Raw genomic sequence first — 25903 nt, 5'->3', positions numbered from 1 at the left:
TCATCTCCCGTGTGGATTACTGCAACTCGCTGTTGGCTGGGCTCCCTGCCTGTGCCATTAAACCCCTACAACTCATCCAGAACGCCGCAGCCCGTCTGGTGTTCAACCTTCCCAAGTGCTCTCACGTCACCCCACTCCTCCGCTCTCTCCACTGGCTTCCAGTTGAAGCTCGCATCCGCTACAAGACCATTGTGCTTGCCTACGGAGCTGTGAGGGGAACGGCACCTCAGTACCTCCAGGCTCTGATCAGGCCCTACACCCAAACAAGGGCACTGCGTTCATCCACCTCTGGCCTGCTCGCCTCCCTACCACTGAGGAAGTACAGTTCCCGCTCAGCCCAGTCAAAACTGTTCGCTGCTCTGGCCCCCCAATGGTGGAACAAACTCCCTCACGACGCCAGGACAGCGGAGTCAATCACCACCTCCCGGAGACACCTGAAACCCCACCTCTTTAAGGAATACCTAGGATAGGATAAAGTAATCCTTCTCACCCCCCTTTAAGATTTAGATGCACTATTGTAAAGTGACTGTTCCACTGGATGTCATAAGGTGAATGCACCTATTTGTAAGTCGCTCTGGATAAGAGCATCTGCTAAATGACTTAAATGTAAATGTAATGTACAGTACTGTGAGGGTTCTAGTTCTCATCAACATGTATAGTATCATCACTCATACTGTACAGTAAGGGTTCTAGTTCTCATCAACATGTATAGTATAATCACAGTACTGTGAGGGTTCTACTTCTCATCAAAATGTATAGTATAACACTCACACTGTACATTACTGTGAGGGTTCTAGTTCTCATCAAGATGTCTAGTATAATCACTCATACTGTACAGTACTGTGAGGGTTCTACTTCTCATCAACATGTATAGTATAACACTCATACTGTACAGTACTGTGAGGGTTCTAGTTCTCATCAACATGTCTAGTATAATCACTCATACTGTACAGTACTGTGAGGGTTCTAGTTATCATCTACATGTATAGTATCATCACTCATACTGTACAGTACTCTGAGGGTTCTAGTTCTCATCAACATGTATAGTATAATCACTCATACTGTACAGTACTGTGAGGGTTCTAGTTCTCATCAACATGTATAGTATAACACTCACACTGTACAGTACTGTGAGGGTTCTGGTTCTCATCAACATGTCTAGTATAATCACTCATACTGTACAGTACTGTGAGGGTTCTAGTTATCATCAACATGTATAGTATAACACTCACACTGTACAGTACTGTGAGGGTTCTAGTTCTCATCAAGATGTATAATATAATCACTCATACTGTACAGTACTGTGAGGGTTCTAGTTCTCATCAAGATGTATAGTATAATCACTCATACTGTACAGTACTGTGAGGGTTCTACTTCTCATCAAAATGTATAGTATAATCACTCATACTGTACAGTACTGTGAGGGTTCTAGTTCTCATCAAGATGTCTAGTATAATCACTCATACTGTACAGTACTGTGAGGGTTCTAGTTCTCATCAAGATGTCTAGTATAACACTCATACTGTACAGTACTGTGAGGGTTCTAGTTCTCATCAACATGTATAGTATAACACTCACACTGTACAGTACTGTGAGGGTTCTAGTTCTCATCAACATGTATAGTATAACACTCACACTGTACAGTACTGTGAGGGTTCTAGTTCTCATCAACATGTATAGTATAACACTCACACTGTACAGGAAGCGGCGCAGGTCCTAATCCAGGCACTTGTCATCTCCCGTCTGGATTACTGCAACTCGCTGTTGGCTGGGCTCCCTGCCTGTGCCATTAAACCCCTACAACTCATCCAGAACACCGCAGCCCGTCTGGTGTTCAACCTTCCCAAGTTCTCTCACGTCACCCCGCTCCTCCGCTCTCTCCACTGGCTTCCAGTTGAAGCTCGCATCCACTACAAGACCATTGTGCTTGCCTACGGAGCTGTGAGGGGAACGGCACCTCAGTACCTCCAGGCTCTGATCAGGCCCTACACCCAAACAAGGGCACTGCGTTCATCCACCTCTGGCCTGCACGCCTCCCTACCACTGAGGAAGTACAGTTCCCGCTCAGCCCAGTCAAAACTGTTCGCTGCTCTGGCCCCCCAATGGTGGAACAAACTCCCTCACGACGCCAGGACAGCGGAGTCAATCACCACCTCCCGGAGACACCTGAAACCCCACCTCTTTAAGGAATACCTAGGATAGGATAAAGTAATCCTTCTCACCCCCCCCTCTTTAAGATTTAGATGCACTATTGTAAAGTGACTGTTCCACTGGATGTCATAAGGTGAATGCACCTATTTGTAAGTCGCTCTGGATAAGAGCATCTGCTAAATGACTTAAATGTAAATGTAATGTACAGTACTGTGAGGGTTCTAGTTCTCATCAACATGTCTAGTATAATCACTCATACTGTACAGTACTGTGAGGGTTCTAGTTCTCATCAACATGTCTAGTATAATCACTCATACTGTACAGTACTGTGAGGGTTCTAGTTCTCATCAACATGTCGCTCTGGATAAGAGCGTCTGCTAAATGACTTAAATGTAAATGTAAATGTAGTATAATCACTCATACTGTACAGTACTGTGAGGGTTCTAGTTCTCATCAACATGTATAGTATAATCACTCATACTGTACAGTACTGTGAGGGTTCTAGTTCTCATCAACATGTCTAGTATAATCACTCATACTGTACAGTACTGTGAGGGTTCTAGTTCTCATCAACATGTCTAGTATAATCACTCATACTGTACAGTACTGTGAGGGTTCTAGTTCTCATCAACATGTCTAGTATAATCACTCATACTGTACAGTACTGTGAGGGTTCTAGTTCTCATCAACATGTATAGTATAATCACTCATACTGTACAGTACTGTGAGGGTTCTAGTTCTCTAGTATAATCAACATGTCTAGTATAATCACTCATACTATAATACAGTACTCTGAGGGTTCTAGTTCTCATCAACATGTATAGTATAATCACTCATACTGTACAGTACTGTGAGGGTTCTAGTTCTCATCAACATGTCTAGTATAATCACTCATACTGTACAGTACTCTGAGGGTTCTAGTTCTCATCAACATGTATAGTATAATCACTCATACTGTACAGTACAGTGAGGGTTCTAGTTCTCATCAACATGTATAGTATAATCACTCATACTGTACAGTACTGTGAGGGTTCTAGTTCTCATCAACATGTATAGTATAACACTCATACTGTACAGTGCTGGAGAGAGGGAGAACTAGAACCCTCACGGTACCTTACAGTATCAACATGAAAGCAATGAAAAATGATTCACAGTTTGGTCCAAATACATTTCTGTGTCACTGACTGTGTGAAGAGTTTTGACAATGTGACTTCAGTTTTGACCAATACACGTTAGCAATTGGGGAAAAAACTGTAAACACTTCTGTGCAATAGGACAAATATATATACACTGCTCAAAAAAATAAAGGGAACACTAAAATAACACATCCTAGATCTGAATAAATGAAATATTCTTATTAAATACTTTTTTCTTTACATAGTTGAATGTGCTGACAACAAAATCACACAAAAATTATCAATTGAAATCAAATTTATCAACCCATGGAGGTCTGGATTTGGAGTCACACTCAAAATTAAGGTGGAAAACCACACTACAGGCTGATCCAACTTTGATGTAATGTCCTTAAAACAAGTCAAAATGAGGCTCCGTAGTGTGTGTGGCCTCCACGTGCCTGTATGACCTCCCTACAACGCCTGGGCATGTTCCTGATGAGGTGGCAGATGGTCTCCTGAGGGATCTCCTACCAGACCTGGACTAAAGCATCCGCCAACTCCTGGACAGTCTGTGGTGCAACGTGGCATTGGTGGATGGAGCGAGACATGATGTCCCAGATGTGCTCAATTGGATTCAGGTCTGGGGAATGAGTGGGCCAGTCCATAGCATCAATGCCTTCCTCTTGCAGGAACTGCTGACACACTCCAGCCACATGAGGTCTAGCATTGTCTTGCATTAGGAAGAACCCAGGGCCAACCACACCAGCATATGGTCTCACAAGGGGTCTGAGGATCTCATCTCGGTACCTAATGGCAGTCAGGCTACCTCTGGCTAGCACATGGAGGTCTGTGCGGCCCCCCAAAGAAATGCCACCCCACACCATGACCGACCCACCGCCAAACCGGTCATGCTGGAGGATGTTGCACGCAGCAGAACGTTCTCCCCGGCGTCTCCAGATTCTGTCACGTCTGTCACATGTGCTCAGTGTGAACCTGCTTTCATCTGTGAAGAGCACAGGGCGCCAGTGGCGAATTTGCCAATCTTGGTGTTCTCTGGCAAATGCCAAACGTCCTGCACGGTGTTGGGCTGTAAGCACAACCCCCACCTGTGGACGTCGGGCCCTCATACCATGGAGTCTGTTTCTGACCGTTTGAGAAAAAACATGCACATTTGTGGCCTGCTGGAGGTCATTTTGCAGGGCTCTGGCAGTGCTCCTCCTGCTCCTCCTTGCACAAAGGCGGAGGTAGCGGTCCTGCTGCTGGGTTGTTGCCCTCCTACGGCCTCCTCCACGTCTCCTGATGTACTAGCCTGTCTCCTGGTAGCGCCTCCATGCTCTGGACACTACGCTGAGAGACACAGCAAACCTTCTTGCCACAGGTCGCATTGATGTGCCATCCTGGATGAGGTGCACTACCTGAGCCACTTGTGTTGGTTGTAGACTCCGTCTCATGCTACCACTAGAGTGAATGCACCGCCAGCATTCAAAAGTGACCAAAACATCAGCCAGGAAGCATAGGAACTGAGAAGTGGTCTGTGGTCACCACCTGCAGAACCACTCCTTTATTGGGGGTGTCTTGCTAATTGCCTATAATTCTCACCTGTTGTCTATTCCATTTGCACAACAGCATGTGAAATTTATTGTGTATTATTATTATTAAACACACACTCTAGCACTCTAGCATTTGTAAATAGCCAATAAAATCAGTCTTCATTGTTTGTCTGTGTGTCTATGTCCTCAGTATCACCTATAACGGGTCGATGGAGAGTCCAGTTCCTCTGTACCCCACTGACTGTCCCCCTCCTTACGAATTAGTGATGGGACAGAGAGCAGCTAGCCAGGTCAGTGGGGGAATCTGGACGTGTGTGTGTGTGTGTGTGTGTGTGTGTGTGTGTGTGTGTGTGTGTGTGTGTGTGTGTGTGTGTGTGTGTGTGTGTGTGTGTGTGTGTGTGTGTGTGTGTGTGTGTGTGTGTGTGTGTGTGTGTGTGTGTGTGTGAGAGAGAGAGAGAGAAGAAAGAGAGAGAACGTGCAAAGCAGGAATACAGGACAATTGTCTCTGTGTGTTTGTTTGTGTGTGCATGCGGGTGTGTGTGTCTATTAAACACATGTGCTGTGTGGTTGTCTTTAGGCCACGGTGTTTGACAGCCATGGAAATGAGCTGTCTGGAGAGAGGGCCACATCCACTGCCTTCAGCGGAGAGGGTCAGAGTCACACATGCTACATTCTGTTCCCTTCAGCTCTGTTATTCATGTTTTTACCAGTCTGGTATTGAAAGGAGAGTTTCCATGAAGGGCCATTTACTCTGGTTCTTTACCTACAGTTGAAGTCAGAAGTTAACATACACCTTAGCCAAATACATTTAAACTCAGTTTTTTACAGTTCTTGACATTTAATCCTAGTAAGAAATAAATACAAATGGAGGTTTTGGCTGATTACTTTTGATTTTCCCATGATGTCAAGCAAAGAAGCACTGAATTTGAAGGTAGGCCTTGAAATACATCCACAGGTACACCTCCAATAGCCTATCAGTAGCTTCTAAAGCCATGACATAATTTTCTGGAATTTTCTAAGCTTTTTAAAGGCACAGTCAACTTAGTGTATGTAAACTTCTGACCCACTGGAATTGTGATACAGTGAATTATAAGTGAAATAATATGTCTGTAAACAATTGTTGGAAAAATTACTTGTGTCATGCACAAAGTAGATGTCCTAACTGACTTGCCAAAACTATAGTTAGTTAACCAGAAATTTGTGGAGAGGTTGAAAAACTAGTTTTAATGACTCCAACCTAAGTGTATGTAAACTTCCGACTTCAACTGTAAACAGGCAACACTGCCAATTCATAAATTTGGCATAATATAAACAAGTAAATGAACCGTCTCCCTCCCTCCCTCCAGTCTCCATGGACAGTGGTTCTCTGTTGATGTCGGAGATCATTGACATCCCAGACGACTCCTCACCTTCAGAGGACTCCTGCCTCGTGGGGGTGGGGGCTAGGGGGGGAGAGAGCGAGCACCGGGGGAGTGGAGGGGGGAGACGGGGGAGAAGGTGGGGAGTATGTGAGCTTCCGTGGCCCCCCCTCCCCAAGCCCCGGAGAGTCCCCTGGTAGAGAGTCCCCTGGTGGGCCCCAGGGCCAGGCGATGCTACAGAGGAGAGAGGTCCAACTCCTGCTCCTCATCTAGTACTGCTACAGCTACATACAGGTAAATACAAGGACAATCACACACACAGTTCACAGCCACTTTCTTACAGCTCCTTCTCAAAAGAGAACAACCCTCCCCCTCCCCCTTCTTTGCAGGTCTCCAGTGTTGAGGCGACAGGCTATGTTGGCCAGTAGTTGTTCCCAGTTGGAGCTGCTAGGGGGCGCCACCTCTCACCAGCGCTCCTCTATCCTAGAGAAACGAGCTGTCAATCAGCAGGATGGTCACCTCAACGGCGTACCCCTCCCCCTACAGCCGTTGTACTTGCGTCGTCAGGGCGAAAGGAGCGAGAGGGGGGATAGTGCCGGGCTTCTGCCCCTAGTGAGGTCACACAGCGAGCCTGGCCTCAGCTCTTCTGCTGATACAGGTGGGTACACACTAGAGGTCGACCGATTAATCGGAATGGCCGATTAATTAGGGCCGATTTCAAGTTTTCATAACAATCAGATTTTTTTTTTACACCTTTATTTCATCTTTATTTAACTAAGCAAGTCAGTTAAGAACACATTCTTATTTTCAATGATGGCCTAGGAACAGTGGGTTAACTGCCTTGTTCAGGGGCAGAACGACAGATTTTTACCTTGTCAGCTCAGGGATTCAGTCTTGCAACCTTAGGTTTAACTAGTCCAACACTCTAACCACCTGCCTCACGAGGAGCCCACCTGTTCCGCAAATGCAGTAAGAAGCCAAGGTAAGTTGCTAGCTAGCATTAAACTTAATCAATCATAATCACTAGTTATATCTACACATGGTTGATGATATTACTAGTTCATCTAGCGTGTCCTACGTTGCATATAATCGATGCAGTGCGCATTCGCAAAAAGGACTGTCGTTGCTCCAACGTGTACCTAACCATAAACACCAATGCCTTTCTTAAAATAAATTCACAGAAGTATATATTTTTAAACCTGCATATTTAGCAAAAAGAAATCCAGGTCAGCAGGCAATATTAACCAGGTGAAATTGTGTAATTTCTCTTGCGCTCATTGCACACAGAGTCAGGGTATATGCAACAGTTTGGGCCGCCTGGCTCGTGGCGAACTAATTTGCCAGAGTTTTAGGTAATTATGACATAACATTGAAGGTTGTGCAATGTAACAGAAATATTTAGACTTATGGATGCCACCCTTTAGATAAATACGGAACTGTTCCGTATTTCACTGAACGAATAAACGTCTTGTTTTCGAGATGATAGTTTCTGGATTCGGCCATATTAATGACTTACGGCTTGCATTTCTGTGTGTTATTATGTTATAATCAAGTCTATGATTTGATAGAGCAGTCTGATTGAGCGATGGTAGGCAGCAGCAGGCTCGTAAGCATTCATTCAAACAGCACTTTCGTGCGTTTTGCCAGCAGCTCTGCTGTTTAAGACTTCAAGCCTATCAACTCCCGAGATTAGGCTGGTGTAACCAATGTGAAATGGCTAGCTAGTTAGCGGGGTGCGCGCTAATAGCATTTCAAACGTCACTCGCTCTGAGACTTGGAGTAGTTATTCCCCTTGCTCTGCAAGGGTAACGCTGCTTTGTGGGTGGCTGTTGTCGTTGTGTTCCTGGTTCGAGCCCAGGTAGGAGCGAAGAGAGGGACGGAAGCTATACTGTTACACTGGCAATACTAAAGTGCCTATAAGAACATCCAATAGTCAAAGGTATATGAAATACAAACCGTATAGAGAGAAATAGTCCTAGAATTCCTAGAATAACTACAACCTAAAACTTCTTACCTGGGAATATTGAAGACTCATGTTAAAAGGAACCACCAGCTTTCATATGTTCTCATGTTCTGAGCAAGGAACTGAAACAATAGCTTTTTTACATGGCACATATTGCACTTTTACTTTCTTCTCCAACACTTTGTTTTTGCATTATTTAAACCAAATTGAACGTTTCATGATTTATTTTAGGCTAAATTAATTTGATTGATATATTATATTAAGTTAAAATAAGTGTTCATTCAGTATTGTTGTAATTGTCATTATTACAACAACAAACAATTACAATCGGTATCGGCGTTGAAAAATCATAATCGGTCGACCTCTACTACACACACACAACACACATGTACAGACATCCAGTGTTAGTGATTTACAACTCACACTATGAACACACTATGAACACGCTATGAATACACTATGCAAGAAAGACATGGTGATAGTTTGCATTTCATATCTATATCATACCTCCCTTTCTCTGTCCCTCTCTCTCTCCCTCTCACCTCTCTCCCTTACTCTCTCCTCTCTCCCTTCCTTTCTCCTCTCTCCCCTCCCTCCCACTCTCTTTCCTCTGACCAATCCCTCTCTCCTCTTCCTCACTCCTATTTTCCCTCCCTCTCTCTCCCTCCTCCCTTTCTCCCCTCTCCCCTCCCTCTTTCATCTGACCCCTCCCTCTCTCCTCCCTCCCTCCCTTTCTCTCCCTCCCTCTCTCATTTCTCCCCTCCCTCTCTCCTCTCTCCCTTCCTCTCTCTCCCTCCTCCTCCCTTTCTCAACTCTCCCTACCTCTCTCATCTCTCCCACCCTCTCGCCCTTCTCCCAGCTCCTTCTCCTCTCTCTCCTCCCTCTCTGCTCTCTCCCTCCCTCTCTGCTCTCCCCCTCCCACTCTGCTCTCTCCCTCCCTCTCTACTCTCTCCCTCCCTCTCTGCTCTCTCCCTCCCTCTCTGCTCTCTCCCTCCCTCTCTGCTCTCTCCCTCCTTCTGCTCTCTCCCTCCCTCTCTACTCTCTCCCACCCTCTCTGCTCTCTCCCTCCTTCTCTTCTCTCCCTCCCTCTCTGCTCTCTCCCTCCCTCTCTGCTCTCTCCCTCCCTCTCTACTCTCTCCCTCGCTCTCTACTCTCTCCCTCCCTCTATGCTCTAGTTGACTTCAGTGGTGGCTCAGTGGGCAGTAAAGGAGTGAGGGAGGGCTCTCAGACCTCTACAGACACAGGTGAGAATCTAAAGGTTAGCGGTTAGAGAAGGCAGAATTGACCACCTTTGGGTTAGACACTACAAATTATAGTTTCTGTCTGTCTTCACCAGGTCCAACCTCCGAGGCATGCCTGCTACCCCGCTCCTCTCTGGTGCCCCCCTCAGCCCTCCTCCCCAGGAAGGGCAGTGTGAAGGAAGCCACCATGGGGCGCAACTTGCCCCTCTCCAAAGGCCCCACCAACTCTCCCTTGCACCTGCCCAAAGAATGCAACCGCTCTCTTGGGGACCTCAAGGTGTGTAATGGCTGAAAAAGCCTAATAACAGCAGCCATAAACTCTGCAAAGATACTTATATCTAGAAATGAACATATTGTATGTAGAAAGATTATGCCAGTTCCTCATTTCTCATCCTCTCTCCTTTTCTTCCTGTCAGGTGACGAGGGGTTTGGTGGCTCGCTTCCTGCAGCGCTCCAAACGGAACCTGGCGTCCGCCGCAGAGAATTCTGGGAACACGGGACAGGGTCAGAAAAGGAGAGGCGGGGTGGAGGGCAACGGGACAGGCCATCTCCCTTTAGAGCAGGTAACACACACTGACACATATACACACATACAGTAAATACACACACACTCACATACAGACACACACACTCACACTAGTGTCTGTCTGTCTCAAGGTGTTACGTAACTCCTGGGGGGCCAGCCAGGGATCCCACCCGCCACACCCTCATCATCGTGGTCACCACCACTCCCATAGCGACAGCCGCCACAACCGCCGTCATAGCAACCAACCCCCTGTGACGGAGGGGATCCACTTGCGCAGCTGCGGCGACTTAAGCTCCTCCTCCTCTGCATCGCTATGGCGATTACTGACGGCCAACCCCCCCCACGGGTCATCAGGGGCACTGTATACAGAGTCAGCCCTGTAAGAGGGGGAGGAGGGAGGAAAGATGGGAGGGGATGGGGAGGAAAAGGAGAGGAGGCAGAAAGTGTACCCACACAGAGGAGAGTGGAGGCATGGTATGGTCTAATGAAGAAGAGATACAAAGGGAGGAGGAGAGGTGGAGGATGGTAGGATGAGTTAGACAGGGAAGAGGAATGATTAAGGAACAGGCTACTGACATATCCTGATGGGCGGTGGAGGGAGTCAGCACTATGAGGAGGGAACGACTGGACCTTTGCTACAGCCTTGTTCCAATACTTTCAACATGCATCCTACCGCTTTCCCTTCCTCCTCCCCCATGGAGCCCTCCTCTGCACCTGCGCCTGGCCTTCCTTTCCTGAACTTTGACCTCTCAACTAACCTCCTACCTTCAACCTTCACCTAGCCATACTGAACACAACTCTCTGGGATCTCTCTTTAACTTCAAGACTAGAGAGGATGGAGAGAAGGAGTAGGATAATTAAGTTTCCCCTAGACTCTGAGCTATGGTCAGTTTAGTGTTTCTCCTCCTAATGGTTAAGGTTAGGATCAGTGGAGCATAAGCTGATCCTAGATCTGTGTCTAAGGTAAACACTTTTCTGGAGCTGTGAACATCACTCTTACACGAACCGCATACACTCATTAAACTGCTCACTCTTTTTCAAAACTCAAATGTACGTTCATTTGTCCAGCTCTTCATCCGGAGCGAAACTCACTTTAAGTGTTCACGGAACTCACCTTTTTGTCTTCCACTCGTGAAATAGTTAACCTTCCTTTTCTCCTGATGACACTGTAAAATGTACAGAAAAATGTACACTCGTTTTGCCCACTGACAGTGAAAGTTTAATGGCCTGCTAGTGTCGCCGTATGTTTACAAACTTACATCTTTATTAGTATTTTTTGGGGGGTTCATTTTTTTGAGGTAAAATCAACATGTAATCCTCAACACCCCTTACCTAGTCCATCTCCAAACTGCCTTCAGAAGAAAGGTGCCCCAAACTCAAAACTCACACACCATCTACCCCAAACTCAAAACTAACACACCATCTACCCCAAACTCAAAACTAACACACCATCTACCCCAAACTCAAAACTAACACACCATCTACCCCAAACTCAAAACTAACACACCATCTACCCCAAACTCAAAACTCACACACCATCTACCCCAAACTCAAAACTAACACACCATCTACCCCAAACTCAAAACTCACACACCATCTACCCCAAACTCAAAACTCACACACCATCTACCCCAAACTCAAAACTCACACACCATCTACCCCAAACTCAAAACTCACACACCATCTACCCCAAACTCAAAACTCACACACCATCTACCCCAAACTCAAAACTAACACACCATATACCCCAAACTCAAAACTAACACACCATCTACCCCAAACTCAAAACTAACACACCATATACCCCAAACTCAAAACTCACACACCATCTACCCCAAACTCAAAACTCACACACCATCTACCCCAAACTCAAAACTCACACACCATCTACCCCAAACTCAAAACTAACACACCATATACCCCAAACTCAAAACTCACACACCATCTACCCCAAACTCAAAACTAACACACCATCTACCCCAAACTCAAAACTCACACACCATCTACCCCAAACTCAAAACTCACACACCATCTGCCCCAAACTCAAAACTCACACACCATCTACCCCAAACTCAAAACTCACACACCATATACCCTAAACTCAAAACTCACACACCATCTACCCCAAACTCAAAACTCACACACCATCTACCCCAAACTCAAAACTCACACACCATCTACCCCAAACTCAAAACTCACACACCATCTACCCCAAACTCAAAACTAACACACCATCTACCCCAAACTCAAAACTCACACACCATCTACCCCAAACTCAAAACTAACACACCATCTACCCAAAACTCAAAACTCACGCACCATCTACCCCAAACTCAAAACTAAGACACCATATACCCCAAACTCAAAACTAACACACACACCATCTATCCCCAAACTCAAAACTCACACACCATCTACCCCAAACTCAAAACTTACACACCATCTACCCCAAACTCAAAACTCACACCATCTACCCCAAACTCAAAACTAACACACCATCTACCCCAAACTCAAAACTAACACACCATCTACCCCAAACTCAAAACTTACACACCATCTACCCCAAACTCAAAACTAACACACCATCTACCCCAAACTCAAAACTAACACACCATCTACCCCAAACTCAAAACTCACACACCATCTACCCCAAACTCAAAACCCAACACACCATCTACCCCAAACTCAAAACTAACACACCATCTACCCCAAACTCAAAACAAACTAACACACCATCTACCCCAAACTCAAAACTAACACACCATCTACCCCAAACTCAAAACTAACACACCATCTACCCCAAACTCAAAACTAACACACCATCTAACCCAAACTCAAAACTAACACACCATCTACCCCAAACTCAAAACTAACACACCATCTACCCCAAACTCAAAACTCACACACCATCTACCCCAAACTCAAAACTCACACACCATCTGCCCCAAACTCAAAACTCACACACCATCTACCCCAAACTCAAAACTAACACACCATATACCCTAAACTCAAAACTCACACACCATCTACCCCAAACTCAAAACTAACACACCATCTACCCCAAACTCAAAACTAACACACCATCTGCCCCAAACTCAAAACTCACACACCATCTACCCCAAACTCAAAACTAACACACCATATACCCTAAACTCAAAACTCACACACCATCTACCCCAAACTCAAAACTCACACACCATCTACCCCAAACTCAAAACTAACACACCATATACCCCAAACTCAAAACTCACACACCATCTACCCCAAACTCAAAACTCACACACCATCTACCCCAAACTCAAAACTCACACACCATCTACCCCAAACTCAAAACTAACACACCATCTACCCCAAACTCAAAACTCACACACCATCTACCCCAAACTCAAAACTAACACACTATCTACCCCAAACTCAAAACTCACACACCATCTACCCCAAACTCAAAACTTACACACCATCTACCCCAAACTCAAAACTAACACACCATCTACCCCAAACTCAAAACTAACACACCATCTACCCCAAACTCAAAACTCACACACCATCTACCCCAAACTCAAAACTACACACCATCTACCCCAAACTCAAAACTCACACACCATCTACCCCAAACTCAAAACTAACACACCATCTACCCCAAACTCAAAACTCACACACCATCTACCCCAAACTCAAAACTAACACACAATCTACCCCAAACTCAAAACTAACACACCATCTACCCCAAACTCAAAACTAACACACCATCTACCCCAAACTCAAAACTAACACACCATCTACCCCAAACTCAAAACTAACACACAATCTACCCCAAACTCAAAACTCACACACCATCTACCCCAAACTCAAAACTAACACACCATCTACCCCAAACTCAAAACTCACACACCATCTACCACAAACTCAAAACTAACACACCATCTACCCCAAACTCAAAACTGACACACTATCTACCCCAAACTCAAAACTCACACACCATCTACCCCAAACTCAAAACTCACACACCATCTACCCCAAACTCCAAACTGACTCTTATTACACCGGTCTAAGACATCATACTCCCAAACTCGGCATTTCCTGTCTCTGAGATGACCTTGGACATAGCGATTTGATTCGTATGTTATGGTACAACCCCCCATAATGTACTCCAAATGAAACAGGAGCCTTGTTCAAATACTACAACTTCACTCCCTGTGTATCAAATCCTATAAAATAACCAACCTCCTCCTAAGAATGACTTTAGCTGCATGTTTTGGTAATGCTTCTTACTTTTCTCCCTTTCTCTCTCTCTCTTGCATCCAAAACCTAGTTGCTCTGAGCCTTTGGAAATGTGTTAATATATAGTGAAGGGGATGGATCAATGTTGTGCTGTTGAACCCAGAGCCATAGATATACTGGGTTCTAACTAACTATCATCCATGAACTCTGATGTGTCTGGCTCTGGCTGAACAGTTATGTCTGATCAATTACACCTCAGTATGATTCCCAAAGCACTAAAGAGATTCTTGCAATAAATGTACAGATACGTTTGTATAGATGTTGGGGATCAGATATTCAGGATGATAGTTCCAGCAAGACTTAGTGGGAACTATGAGAATCTGGATATTATAGTCTGATACTGGAGGTTGGTCGACATAAAGCGTGCAGTATTCTTAGAGGACATACTGTCTGGATTGGAATAGAAAGCTGACTAACCTCAACCCAGTCGGACAAGAGTTATACACTCAATGGTGATATTGTGAAAACTTAAGTTTTGAATATACAAACAATTATGTATGTAAGTGATTTAAACACAACACACAGATACACATATGCACACACACACACTCACGCACGCACGCACGCACACACACACACACACACACACACACACGCACACGCACACGCACACGCACACGCACGCACGCACGCACGCACACACACACACACACACACACACACACACACACACACACACACACACACACACACACACACACACACACAGACACACAACCACGCACACACTCTAACACACAGAAGCACTGAGCTGTGTTAAAAATGTTGCTATAATTTCTACCTCCTATTTTGCACATTGTATAATTGTATGGCTTGAAGTGATAGAGCCTAACTGAATAAACATATTATTCTCTTCAAATATGATACATAAATGTTCTAATGCAAGAACTTTTAATGCAAGTCATGTATTTCAACATATTGAATAAATGATCCACAACATGAAAGTGTTCATGTGTGTAATACGTTCAAAATGTGTAGCTAGGTTAAACATTTTATAGAAATGCGCTATTTATTCTATTCTTATGGAACCACAGATTTAATGTTGCATATTATATATTGTTTGATGTATTAGACTATTAGCCAAGAAACCTCTAACTCATGCTTGGGTTAAACCTCTAACTCATGCTTGGGTTAAACCTCTAACTCATGCTTGGGTTAAACCTCTAACTCATGCTTGGGTTAAACCTCTAACTCATGATTGGGTTAAACCTCTAACTCATGCTTGGGTTAAACCTCTAACTCATGATTGGGTTAAACCTCTAACTCATGCTTGGGTTAAACCTCTAACTCATGCTTGGGTTAAACCTCTAACTCATGCTTGGGTTAAACCTCTAACTCATGCTTGGGTTAAACCTCTAACTCATGCTTGGGTTAAACCTTTAACTCATGCTTGGGTTAAACCTCTTACTCGAGTTTGGGTTAAATCTCTAACTCGTGCTTGGGTTAAACCTCTAACTCATGCTTGGGTTAAACCTCTAACTCATGCTTGGGTTAAACCTCTAACTCATGCTTGGGTTAAACCTCTAACTCATGCTTGGGTTAAACCTCTAACTCATGTTAAACCTCTAACTCATGCTTGGGTTAAAAAACTCATGATTGGGTTCTAACTCATGATTGGGTTAAACCTCTAACTCATGCTTGGGTTAAAATCTCTAACTCATGATTGGGTTAAACCTCTAACTCATGATTGGGTTAAACCTCTAACTCATGCTTGGGTTAAACCTCTAACTCATGCTTGGGTTAAACCTCTAACTCATGATTGGGTTAAACCTCTAACTCATGCTTGGGTTAAACCTCTAACTCATGCTTGGGTTAAACCTCTAACTCATGCTTAGGTTAAACCTCTAACTCATGCTTGGGTTAAACCTCTAACTCATGCTTGGGTTAAACCTCTAACTCATGCTTGGGTTAAACCTCTAACTCATGATTGGGTTCAACCTCTAACTCATGCTTAGGTTAAACCTCTAACTCATGCTTGGGTTAAACCTCTAACTCATGCTTGGGTTAATGTACATGTTTTGAGGGCAGTTCCTTTCACCACAAAACTCTAAACATCAGACATGTCCCCCCCATCTAAACTCCCCCTCTTCCGGATTTCTATTGGTTAGTCAGCCTGAAAGCCCATCCTGGTTCGATGGCGTTATCTAATCAAAAGGCTCATATCATATGAAGCCTTGTGGTCCCACGGCCCTCCGATCACTCGCGAAGGCTGTCGGGAGGTTTAGTTCAGAAGCTATGCGATAAAATAAACACCAACGTGGTCAAAAACTACAATACACGGAATTCCCAAACTCTGTGTGCGTCGTACTCTCCCATTTGACAGGTAGAGACACCAGTGAAGAGGGATTTGACAAACAGACTGTCACTATGAGCAAGGACAAGATAATAATGGTAAGAAGGACTCCAGATATTGCAACCTAGTGTGTAGTTGCTTATTTAGTTATATATTTATGAAAGGGATCTAACGTTCAGGCGTGATCTCGCCTTGTGTCGTGATTGGCTAGTTTATTATCTGGAGACTAAGCGCTGTCTACTGTAGCTAGGTAACGTTAGCTAGCTAGATGTATTCTAGCCAAGGTAACTTGCTATTTTTACTAATGTTAGTGGGTCATCTCTATTATTAGACTTTGTTTATCTGGGTCTTTCGAGATCGTGAACACAGACTGTTAGCTCTAGTTTCACCTCAAATTCGTCACATTACTGCAGAGAACATACTGTCGAAGCTACTGACGACAGCACCGCTGGGATGTTGCTAGCGGTCATTTACTGTAGTTGTGCAGTTTGCTGTAAAGATGTTCATCCTGTCTGCTTGTGTGTGTAATGAGTTTACAGTTTTAGTTAGCTACATTGATATAGCCAACTAACTTAGTACTGGTAGTTACCAAACTGAGAGTTGTTGACTCTGTGAACTATATGTTTCTGTATAAGCATTCTTTGGGTGGGATAAGCACAAACCAGACCTTTATTTACATGTGATGCTTTGGAAACTAATGCTGTTGTTTTCTATCTCCCTCCTGCTTTTCCCTCACAATCTGAAATGTCCTCTACTCTCAGGGTGACAGTAGTTGCAGCAACGGGACCCACCACTCGGTGGCGGTGCAGTCAGACCCACAGCTGTTTGAGGCCCAGTTTGAGGAGCTGGTGACCGAGCTCACAGAGCAGGACTTCACAGACTCTGTCCTCGCTGATGCTCTCAACAGACTCCGAGAGGTAGGGTGTGTTGTGTTTGGGTGTGTAGGGGTTGTGAGACCACCATAGGAAGTTAAAATATTTATTTATTTATATATTATATATTTATTTATCCTTCAGATCTATGAGAAGTGTCTAGGGGTAGTTGCTAGGGTTTGATTTGAGAAATTTAGATGTGCAAAGATGCCATACAACTCATCTCTATTTCTCTGTCTCTCTTTCTCTTAGGTGTTGCATTACAACACTCCTGGAGGAAAAAGAAACAGAGGTCTGTCTGTGATTGGCTCTTTGAGGGAGCTTGTTCCTCCCACTGAGCTGACCCAGGATGCTGTGCGACGGGCCCTCGTGGTTGGCTGGTGCATTGAGCTGGTGAGACACACACACACACACACACACACAAAGTTATTGCCTCAATTAGCACTTTGCTGAGGTACCACAGTGAAGTGACTGACGTTGACATTTTATTTCTCTCTCAGCTCCAGGCGTTCTTCCTGGTAGCTGATGACATCATGGATGCTTCAGTGACTCGGAGAGGTCAGCCCTGCTGGTACAAGAGGGTGAGACTGACTGTTGTCGCTCTCACAAGAAATATAGTCTAATCTGAAAGCATTGTTATGGTCAGCCAACTGGTTTACCCAAAACTAACTGTAAGCTTACATCAACTTCCATACTGCATCACCTGTCAACAACACCATGTGTCCCTGTTAACATAGTAGGCTTCAAAGGGTTTGCTCAGTCAGTAACATAGCTGTTGTTTCTCAGGAGAGAGTGGGTCTGGATGCCATCAATGATTCCTTCCTCCTGGAGGGATCCATCTACAGACTACTGCGCAGACACTGCAGGGCACAGCCCTACTACGTACACCTATTGGAGCTCTTCACTGAGGTACACAAACACACACACACACACACATACTTACACAGCTGACTCTTGCGCTGTAGCTGAATTGTTTCTCTGTCCCTGTGTGTTTCAGACGTCCTTCCAGACCGAGCTGGGCCAGGCACTGGACCTGATGACCGCTCCTCCTGGTCAAATAGACCTCAACCGCTTCACCATGGAGAGGTTTGTAAGAGGGAGAGGGGTGGGATATAGCGATGGAGGGTATATGGAGATTCAAGATAAGCGTGATTGGGGGGTGTTGAGGGTATTGTTGGGGTTTGGAAGGGTATAATCTTTACTCTTTCTCCCCCTCCCTGTGTGTCAGATATAAGGCCATAGTAAAGTACAAGACTGCCTTCTACTCCTTCTACCTCCCTGTGTGTCAGATATAAGGCCATAGTAAAGTACAAGACTGCCTTCTACTCCTTCTACCTCCATGTGTGTCAGATACAAGGCCATAGTAAAGTACAAGACTGCCTTCTACTCCTTCTACCTCCCTGTGTGTCAGATATAAGGCCATAGTAAAGTACAAGACTGCCTTCTACTCCTTCTACCTCCCTGTGTGTCAGATATAAGGCCATAGTAAAGTACAAGAATGCCTTCTACTCCTTCTACCTCCATGTGTGTCAGATATAAGGCCATAGTAAAGTACAAGACTGCCTTCTACTCCTTCTACCTCCCTGTGGCAGCAGCCATGTACATGGTGAGTGTTTAGTTTAGTCTGGTCAGTCTCATTATACAAGGTGCAGAAACTGTAACTTATACAAATGGTGTATCTCTTTCTGAATAATTCCCAGGCGGGCATCGACAGTGAAGAGGAACACAACAACGCCAAACATATCTTACTGGAGATGGGAGAGTTCTTCCAGATACAGGTGAGACCACAGTAATTCTATAAGACTGACTCTCTCTCTCACACACACACGGACAATGTCATAACAGCATTGTTTTACAGGTGAGACCACTGTGTGTGTGTGTGTGTGTGTGTCATACCAGCATTGTTTTACAATGTTTCTCTGTTGCCAGGATGACTACCTGGATTGCTATGGCGACCCGGCGGTGACAGGGAAGATTGGAACAGACATCCAGGACAACAAATGCGGCTGGCTGGTGGTGACTGCTCTAGGGGTCATGACCCCAGTACAAAGGGCAGAGCTGGAGGTGAGGGGTCAACCATGAACAGTCACAGTTGACCATTGAACTGTAAACACACCTAAGCCATGATGGATGGATGATTGAGGGAATGAATGCATTTATTCACTTCTTTACATAGCTCAATATAGTAAACTGCTCTGACTAGAATATCTCTGAGAAATAATTCACTTTTATTGTCCTCTTCCAGTCATGTTATGGTCGGCATGACAGTGTGGAGAAGGTGAAAGCACTGTACAACACCCTACAGATGCCCACCCTGTACCACCAATACGAAGACGACAGCTATCAGCGCTTACAGAAACTCATCGCGCGTCACGCCCAAAACCTTCCACACGCAGTTTTCCTCAACTTCGCCAAGAAAATCTACAAGAGAAACAAGTGAAGACTATGATGAGAAGACTGTTTTTATTTAGTGTGTGTTGCACTGTAGCTGGACTGAGGAGGGCTAGTTGGTGTGGCTGCTTCCATTTCGGTCCCTTGCCCCTACCCCTTTGGTGAACACCATGGTGATTATGATGATGGCAGGGAGTGACATTGGTTGATGATCACATCAATCAGGATGACAACCTGGGGCCCTGTTTAGCAGAGGGCTCTGGTCTCTACCGGCATAGGGCTCTGGTCTCTACCGGCATAGGGCTCTGGTCTCTACCGGCATAGGGCTCTGGTCTCTACCGGCATAGGGCTCTGGTCTCTAAAGGGCTCTGGTCTCTACCGGCACCCCTGGTCTCTACCGGCATAGGGCTCTGGTCTCTACCGGCATAGGGCTTGGTCTCTACCGGCAGAGGGCTCTGGTCTCTACCGGCAGAGGGCTCTGGTCATACCGGCAGAGGGCTCTGTCTCTACCGGCAGAGGGCTCTCTTTCTCTACCGGCAGAGGGCTCTGGTCTCTACCGGCAGAGGGCTCTGGTCTCTACCGGCAAGGGCTCTGGTCTTACCGGCAGATGATGGTCTCTGATGGCAGAGGGCTCTGGTCTCTACCGGCACAGGGCTCTCAGGGTCTCTACCGGCATAGGGCTCTGGTCTCTACCGGCATAGGGCTCTGGTCTCTACCGGCATAGGGCTCTGGTCTCTACCGGCATAGGGCTCTGGTCTCTACCGGCAGAGGGCTCTGGTCTCTACCGGCATAGGGCTCTGGTCTCTACCGGCATAGGGCTCTGGTCTCTACCGGCATAGGGCTCTGGTCTCTACCGGCAGAGGGCTCTGGTCTCTACCGGCAGAGGGCTCTGGTCTCTACCGGCAGAGGGCTCTGGTCTCTACCGGCAGAGGGCTCTGGTCTCTACCGGCAGAGGGCTCTGGTCTCTACCGGCAGAGGGCTCTGGTCTCTACCGGCAGAGGGCTCTGGTCTCTACCGGCAGAGGGCTCTGGTCTCTACCGGCAGAGGGCTCTGGTCTCTACCGGCAGAGGGCTCTGGTCTCTACCGGCAGAGGGCTCTGGTCTCTACCGGCAGAGGGCTCTGGTCTCTACCGGCAGAGGGCTCTGGTCTCTACCGGCAGAGGGCTCTGGTCTCTACCGGCAGAGGGCTCTGGTCTCTACCGGCAGAGGGCTCTGGTCTCTACCGGCAGAGGGCTCTGGTCTCTACCGGCAGAGGGCTCTGGTCTCTACCGGCAGAGGGCTCTGGTCTCTACCGGCAGAGGGCTCTGGTCTCTACCGGCAGAGGGCTCTGGTCTCTACCGGCAGAGGGCTCTGGTCTCTACCGGCAGAGAGGGCTCTGGTCTCTACCGGCAGAGGGCTCTGGTCTCTACCGGCAGAGGGCTCTGGTCTCTACCGGCAGAGGGCTCTGGTCTCTACCGGCAGAGGGCTCTGGTCTCTACCGGCAGAGGGCTCTGGTCTCTACCGGCAGAGGGCTCTGGTCTCTACCGGCAGAGTGAATGGACTAGAGCAGGAAGCTGCCTGAAAGGAACAAACCTGCTGTCTCTCACACCATGTTCTGTCTTTGTATTTTGTTTTCTCTATCTCCCTCTGTGTATAATCATCTCTTTCTAATTACTACTGTACATCTACCTGTTGTTGACAATATGGCATCTTATTGCTTTTAATAAAGAAATGTGACCAACATGGGTTTAGTATGCAGACCTTTTGTGGAAAACAATATAGTACAGCGAGCAGTAACATTGTGTTTGGCTTTCCATCATGATTCATAAAGACAATGAGTCTATTTTTCACAGTTCCTGTGTTTTAAGGAAACCGTGTAGCCCTGTCTTCCTCGATCAGTGTGACTAGAGTACTATACAGCATGTGATTTTACCATGTTACCTTCCATTTCCACTGAGAATGAAAGAGAATAATAAAGATGGAGGGAGTGGGATGGCGGATAGGAAGAATGATTCCAATACTAGAGATCAAAGAGAATACGGTAGAGGATTCCGTAGTGATTGTCTTTTTCTTGGAGGGAGGAAGCGAAGGCTGAGAGGGATGGAAGGAGCTTACAGATGAACAGAGAGGGAGGTTGATTGGTGAGGCAGAAGAGGGGTGTGGTCCCGGCGGATGACGAAAGATAAGGTGGTCGCGAGAGGAGAGAGCTCTCGCTTTAACCATTGGAGAGGCTGTTCGTTTGGTCGGACGGGGTTGCGCACTCGCATCCGTTTACAGAGAACGGGATCCAGCATCTCCATCTTCTCCTCAACGAAGCTGATGGTGAGTCAAATATCTCACAATCATATGATTATAGGTGTTGTTGATCAAATGCTCTCTATTTACCGAGATCTAGGCTATACGTTTTGCTATGCTTTCAACACCTGCCTACATCCCCAGATCCAGATAACCAATAACCGTTTTCTTGATTTATAGCCTACGGTTGTTTACTAGAATGACAGATGTAATCATGTTGTAGTTAATTTAATAAACATTGCAACACATTTTGTCATAGTAGCGGGGGGTGGCTGTGTCAGGACGATGCGGCTTGAGGTACCCCCTCTCTCCCCCCTCCTCCTTTCCACGGTCTCCATCCGCCACTTCAGGTCGGTAAATCCGATGGTAAATACCGAAAATCCGGCAGATGATGTGCTCTGCGGTTACGGGACGTTATTCTAACGGTTCTGAACAGGGCGACGTGTCCCAGGCCCGATCTAAGCGCTGTTCAGGTTCTGATTTCTATGGGCCTACCTTCTCCCCGTTTGATGTGAAGGGCACGGTGCTGCTGTGGAGGAATATGTGTTCAGCCTTGGCAGTGGAGGAGTTTTAAAAGACAGCCTGTACATTAGTCATTGCGCAACTGAGGATTTTCTTCTCTAAATAATTTGATCTTGTTTACTAAAGATGTTTGTACTAGGCTATATTTTGGGGCAGCAGGTTGGTGAGCATTGGGCCAGTAACAGAAAGGTTGCTAGATCGACAAGGTAAAAATCTGTCGTTCTGCCCCTGAGCAAGGCAGTTAACCCACTGTTCCTAGGCCGTCATTGTAAGAATTTGTTCAACATGTATTTGAATGCAAATAAGCTTAGAATTGAGATTGATTTATCATGATTCAATTTACTTGGCCTATATATTTGTCAGAGAGAGAATGATAGTTACAGTAATCCTTTCTCACTCCATCAAGCTGAATCTCAGAGTAAATATATAATATAATAATAATATATGCCATTTAGCAGACGCTTTTATCCAAAGCGACTTACAGTCATGTAGACTGGGATGCTGAAGGACAACAGTCCTTCATTAGTTCCCAACTGTTTTCATGGAGATCTCCTCTCTATCACTGACATTGCATTTAGGTGTGTGTGTGTGTGTGTGTGTGTGTGTGTGTGTGTGTGTGTGTGTGTGTGTGTGTGTGTGTGTGTGTGTGTGTGTGTGTGTGTGTGTGTGTGTGTGTGTGTGTGTGTGTGTGTGTGTGTGTGTGTGTGTGTGTGTGTGTGTGTGTGCGCGCATGTGTCTGTCTCTGTCTGTTTATATATATATAGAGAGAGGGAGGATAGGAGGGAGGAGAGATGGATTTAATTTTCATCTAACTGGTCCCAGCACTGAGGAGGTAATTATACAGCAGAAAAGGCCCAATAGTTATATGGAACAAACCAGGGGATTTAACTTGTAAGATTTCTTATGAACAAGAACAAGCTGGTCCCTTGTACAGTTAGAGGAGCACAGACTCCTCTCATCTCTATTATCTGTAATCATCATATACATCTGTAATGTAAATGTAATCTGCTGTGCCTCTATTGACTGCATGTCTCTTTTGATGTTGCAGGATCTTTGGAGTCAAGCCAAGATGTGACCGTCACGTTTTGGATCTCCGTCCTTTAGATAGAAAACAGAACCCCTGTTTCTATAGAAACAGAAATAACTGACAATTAGAAAAGTATTATTCCTAAAATGCACTCCTCTAGCCGAACCTTCGCTCCGCCCTTGAGGCCTCGTCGCATCGACACGAGCAGGCGGACCACCACCACAGCGGAACCAAAGCAACACGGCCCTGTTTCCCAGAGGGAAGACAAAAACATGAACACCATTTCCTCTTCCTCTCCTCGGCGCGCCACCAAAGCGACCCCTGAGTCTTCCAGGACCAGGGTGGGGGTCCAGCCTCGTGCCCCCTTGGGTCAGTCCAGATTGGGCTTACAGAGAAACACAGCTCCCCTCTCTACGACCAAATCCAAACCCAAACCTAAAAGTGTCCGTGCAGCAGCAGCTGTGTCGAAACGCGCCCCTTTTCCTCCTCCTATTCCTCTTCTTCCTCATCTGGACCCCAACTGTAATGAACCCAGCCTGCCTTGTCTGTGCTGCGACGGCCATTCCCCCCAGGACAATAACAGTCTGTTCAACCACAACCACAACAACAACAATACCATCTCCATCAGACAGCAGCTGAAGCTTCAGCCCCCTCCACCACCTCCCCTGCTACCCCAGAGACAGGAGGGGACAGGGGGCAAGACCAAGACTCAGGCCAGCCCCTCTCAGCCCCAGCCTCAGGTCCTGGCCCCAGCCTGCCCCCCTAATGCCCTGGAACTGGAGAAAGGAAAAATAGATGAGGAGAATGCAGATGTTAACAAGAACACAGATGTGGTCATAGACAACAAGAAAGAAACGGAGGAAGAGATGGATAACAAGAAAGAAACAGAGGAGGAAGAGGAAAACAGTGTTGATGTTGAAGTTGATGATGAGGAGGGAGATGATGATGATGATGACGACACGTTGGTCCCATCGTGCTGCGACTGCCCTCCCTCTCTCCTGGATCTCTCCCTGACCTCCTCCACCTCCTCATCTTCCACTTCAATCAGCTCCTGCTCCGATCTAGAGTCAGACTGCGCCGATCTCTCCACCTCTCTCTCGTCCTCTGGCCAGAAGTGGAACGCTGATCTGTCAATCTCTCAGGACCACACTCACATTCATGTTCCTGAACGCTATCCAGCCTCCCGTTCACCCCCTGTCCTGCTCCTCAACCCCAAACCCCCCTCTGTCTCTCGTTGCCCTCCCCCCCCACACGCCTGCTCCCCAGACGAGGGCTACCCCTCTGCCCCCGCCTCCCCCTCCTCCTCTGACTACCTGGGGGTCAAAGGTCAGACAGGCTTAGGGTCAGAGGTTGCCAAACTAGGCCTCCTGGACTTCCTGGAGTCAGTGGGAGACTTTGGAAAGATGGAGCGCTTTAGCCAGGTGATTCAGGTGGCTCGCTGGGACCTGGAGGGGGATCCTCAAGGGGATCCTCAAGGGGATCTACTGAGGGATCGACTGGATCACCTGGACCGACTGGAGAGTGTCAACAGGCAGGTGAAGCTGGCCCACATCACCAGGCTCCATGAGAAGGGACTGGATCTAAGCGATCTGGGCAAGGAGGATCTCTCTGATGTTCTGGATGAGATGGGGAACGTGGATATGTCTTGGAAGATGTATAAGGGCCGGGGAGGGTCTTTGGGAGATTCCCAGGAGTTCTCTGATGCTGGAGTGGACCTGACAGCACCTTCAGACTGTGACGAGCCCCTGGTCTCACAATCAGAGACCTCTTCGCCCATAGAGCTCCCACCGAGACCCCCCAAACCCCCTGCCCGCTATGCCAGCGTGAACTCTGAACTCCACACCTACATCAACATCAGCCGTGACATCACCCCCTCCGTCTCTGTCTGCACTTCTCCTTCCTCATCCCCCACTTTCTACACCTTCAGGTGTGAGAAGGCCCTTCCTCCTTCCCCACGCTCCGTCCCCCCTCCTCTTCTCTGTCAGCCCATCCCTTACTTTACTCTCTACAAATCTTCCCCTCTCCCATTCTCCCTCTCCTCCTCCACTCCCCCCATCCCTCCCCCTCGTAGGAAGCACCTAGCCCGTAAGGAGGCTCAGCGTCTCGCCACCCTCCAAGCAGGATGCGGGAAGACCCCCTGTCCCTCTCCCCTCCCAACTCTCGCCCCCTCCTCTCCCCCCTGCCCCCACCATTTCCATCTCCAACTCCACCACCCCCTGCCATCCCTCCCCCGCCCTCTCTCCCCCCTCCTCCCTCTTTCCATGCGTTGGATGATGAGATCCGTAAGCTACTGGTGCTAGCAGGACTGACCCAGGCTGAGCTCCTCAAACTCAGCCCGGA

General features: G+C 46.7%; 3 protein-coding genes across 3 annotated transcripts; all 3 read left to right on the top strand.

The window, feature by feature from the left end:
• The first annotated feature begins 6321 nt into the window (after window positions 1-6321).
• On the top strand, window positions 6322-11425 carry LOC123997955 (protein FAM189B-like). The gene is made up of 6 exons (XM_046302707.1): window positions 6322-6468; window positions 6564-6832; window positions 9313-9381; window positions 9474-9655; window positions 9795-9941; window positions 10036-11425. Exons 2-6 carry the CDS (start codon window positions 6589-6591, stop codon window positions 10285-10287), a joined length of 894 nt encoding a protein of 297 aa, XP_046158663.1. The 5' UTR covers window positions 6322-6468; window positions 6564-6588; the 3' UTR covers window positions 10288-11425.
• A 4956-nt stretch (window positions 11426-16381) lies between these two features.
• fdps (farnesyl diphosphate synthase (farnesyl pyrophosphate synthetase, dimethylallyltranstransferase, geranyltranstransferase)) lies at window positions 16382-19915 on the top strand. The gene is made up of 10 exons (XM_046300117.1): window positions 16382-16576; window positions 17240-17395; window positions 17603-17743; window positions 17851-17931; window positions 18137-18259; window positions 18348-18436; window positions 18884-18956; window positions 19051-19128; window positions 19280-19414; window positions 19596-19915. The coding sequence occupies exons 1-10, from the start codon at window positions 16553-16555 to the stop codon at window positions 19788-19790; spliced, it is 1095 nt and encodes a 364-aa protein (XP_046156073.1). The 5' UTR covers window positions 16382-16552; the 3' UTR covers window positions 19791-19915.
• A 2001-nt stretch (window positions 19916-21916) lies between these two features.
• LOC123998203 (uncharacterized protein DDB_G0284459-like) lies at window positions 21917-25864 on the top strand. The gene is made up of 2 exons (XM_046303226.1): window positions 21917-22041; window positions 23585-25864. The coding sequence occupies exon 2, from the start codon at window positions 23710-23712 to the stop codon at window positions 25861-25863; it is 2154 nt and encodes a 717-aa protein (XP_046159182.1). The 5' UTR covers window positions 21917-22041; window positions 23585-23709; the 3' UTR covers window position 25864.
• The last annotated feature ends 39 nt before the right edge of the window (window positions 25865-25903 follow it).

The sequence above is a fragment of the Oncorhynchus gorbuscha genome, linkage group LG15 (genome assembly GCF_021184085.1).
Source record: "Oncorhynchus gorbuscha isolate QuinsamMale2020 ecotype Even-year linkage group LG15, OgorEven_v1.0, whole genome shotgun sequence".
NCBI lineage: Eukaryota > Metazoa > Chordata > Actinopteri > Salmoniformes > Salmonidae > Oncorhynchus > Oncorhynchus gorbuscha.
This window is presented reverse-complemented; position numbering and strand designations above follow the sequence as displayed.

Bases quoted from the DNA above. Each gene is read 5' to 3' on its own strand.
- LOC123997955 (XM_046302707.1), top strand. From the start codon at position 6,589: ATGTTGGCCAGTAGTTGTTCCCAGTTGGAGCTGCTAGGGGGCGCCACC. The intron at 9,382-9,473 runs GTGAGAATCTAA...TGTCTTCACCAG, and splicing joins TCAGACCTCTACAGACACAG to GTCCAACCTCCGAGGCATGC. The intron at 9,656-9,794 runs GTGTGTAATGGC...TCTTCCTGTCAG, and splicing joins GCTCTCTTGGGGACCTCAAG to GTGACGAGGGGTTTGGTGGC.
- fdps (XM_046300117.1), top strand. From the start codon at position 16,553: ATGAGCAAGGACAAGATAATAATG. The intron at 18,260-18,347 runs GTACACAAACAC...TGTGTGTTTCAG, and splicing joins TATTGGAGCTCTTCACTGAG to ACGTCCTTCCAGACCGAGCT. The intron at 19,415-19,595 runs GTGAGGGGTCAA...GTCCTCTTCCAG, and splicing joins TACAAAGGGCAGAGCTGGAG to TCATGTTATGGTCGGCATGA.
- LOC123998203 (XM_046303226.1), top strand. From the start codon at position 23,710: ATGCACTCCTCTAGCCGAACCTTCGCTCCGCCCTTGAGGCCTCGTCGC.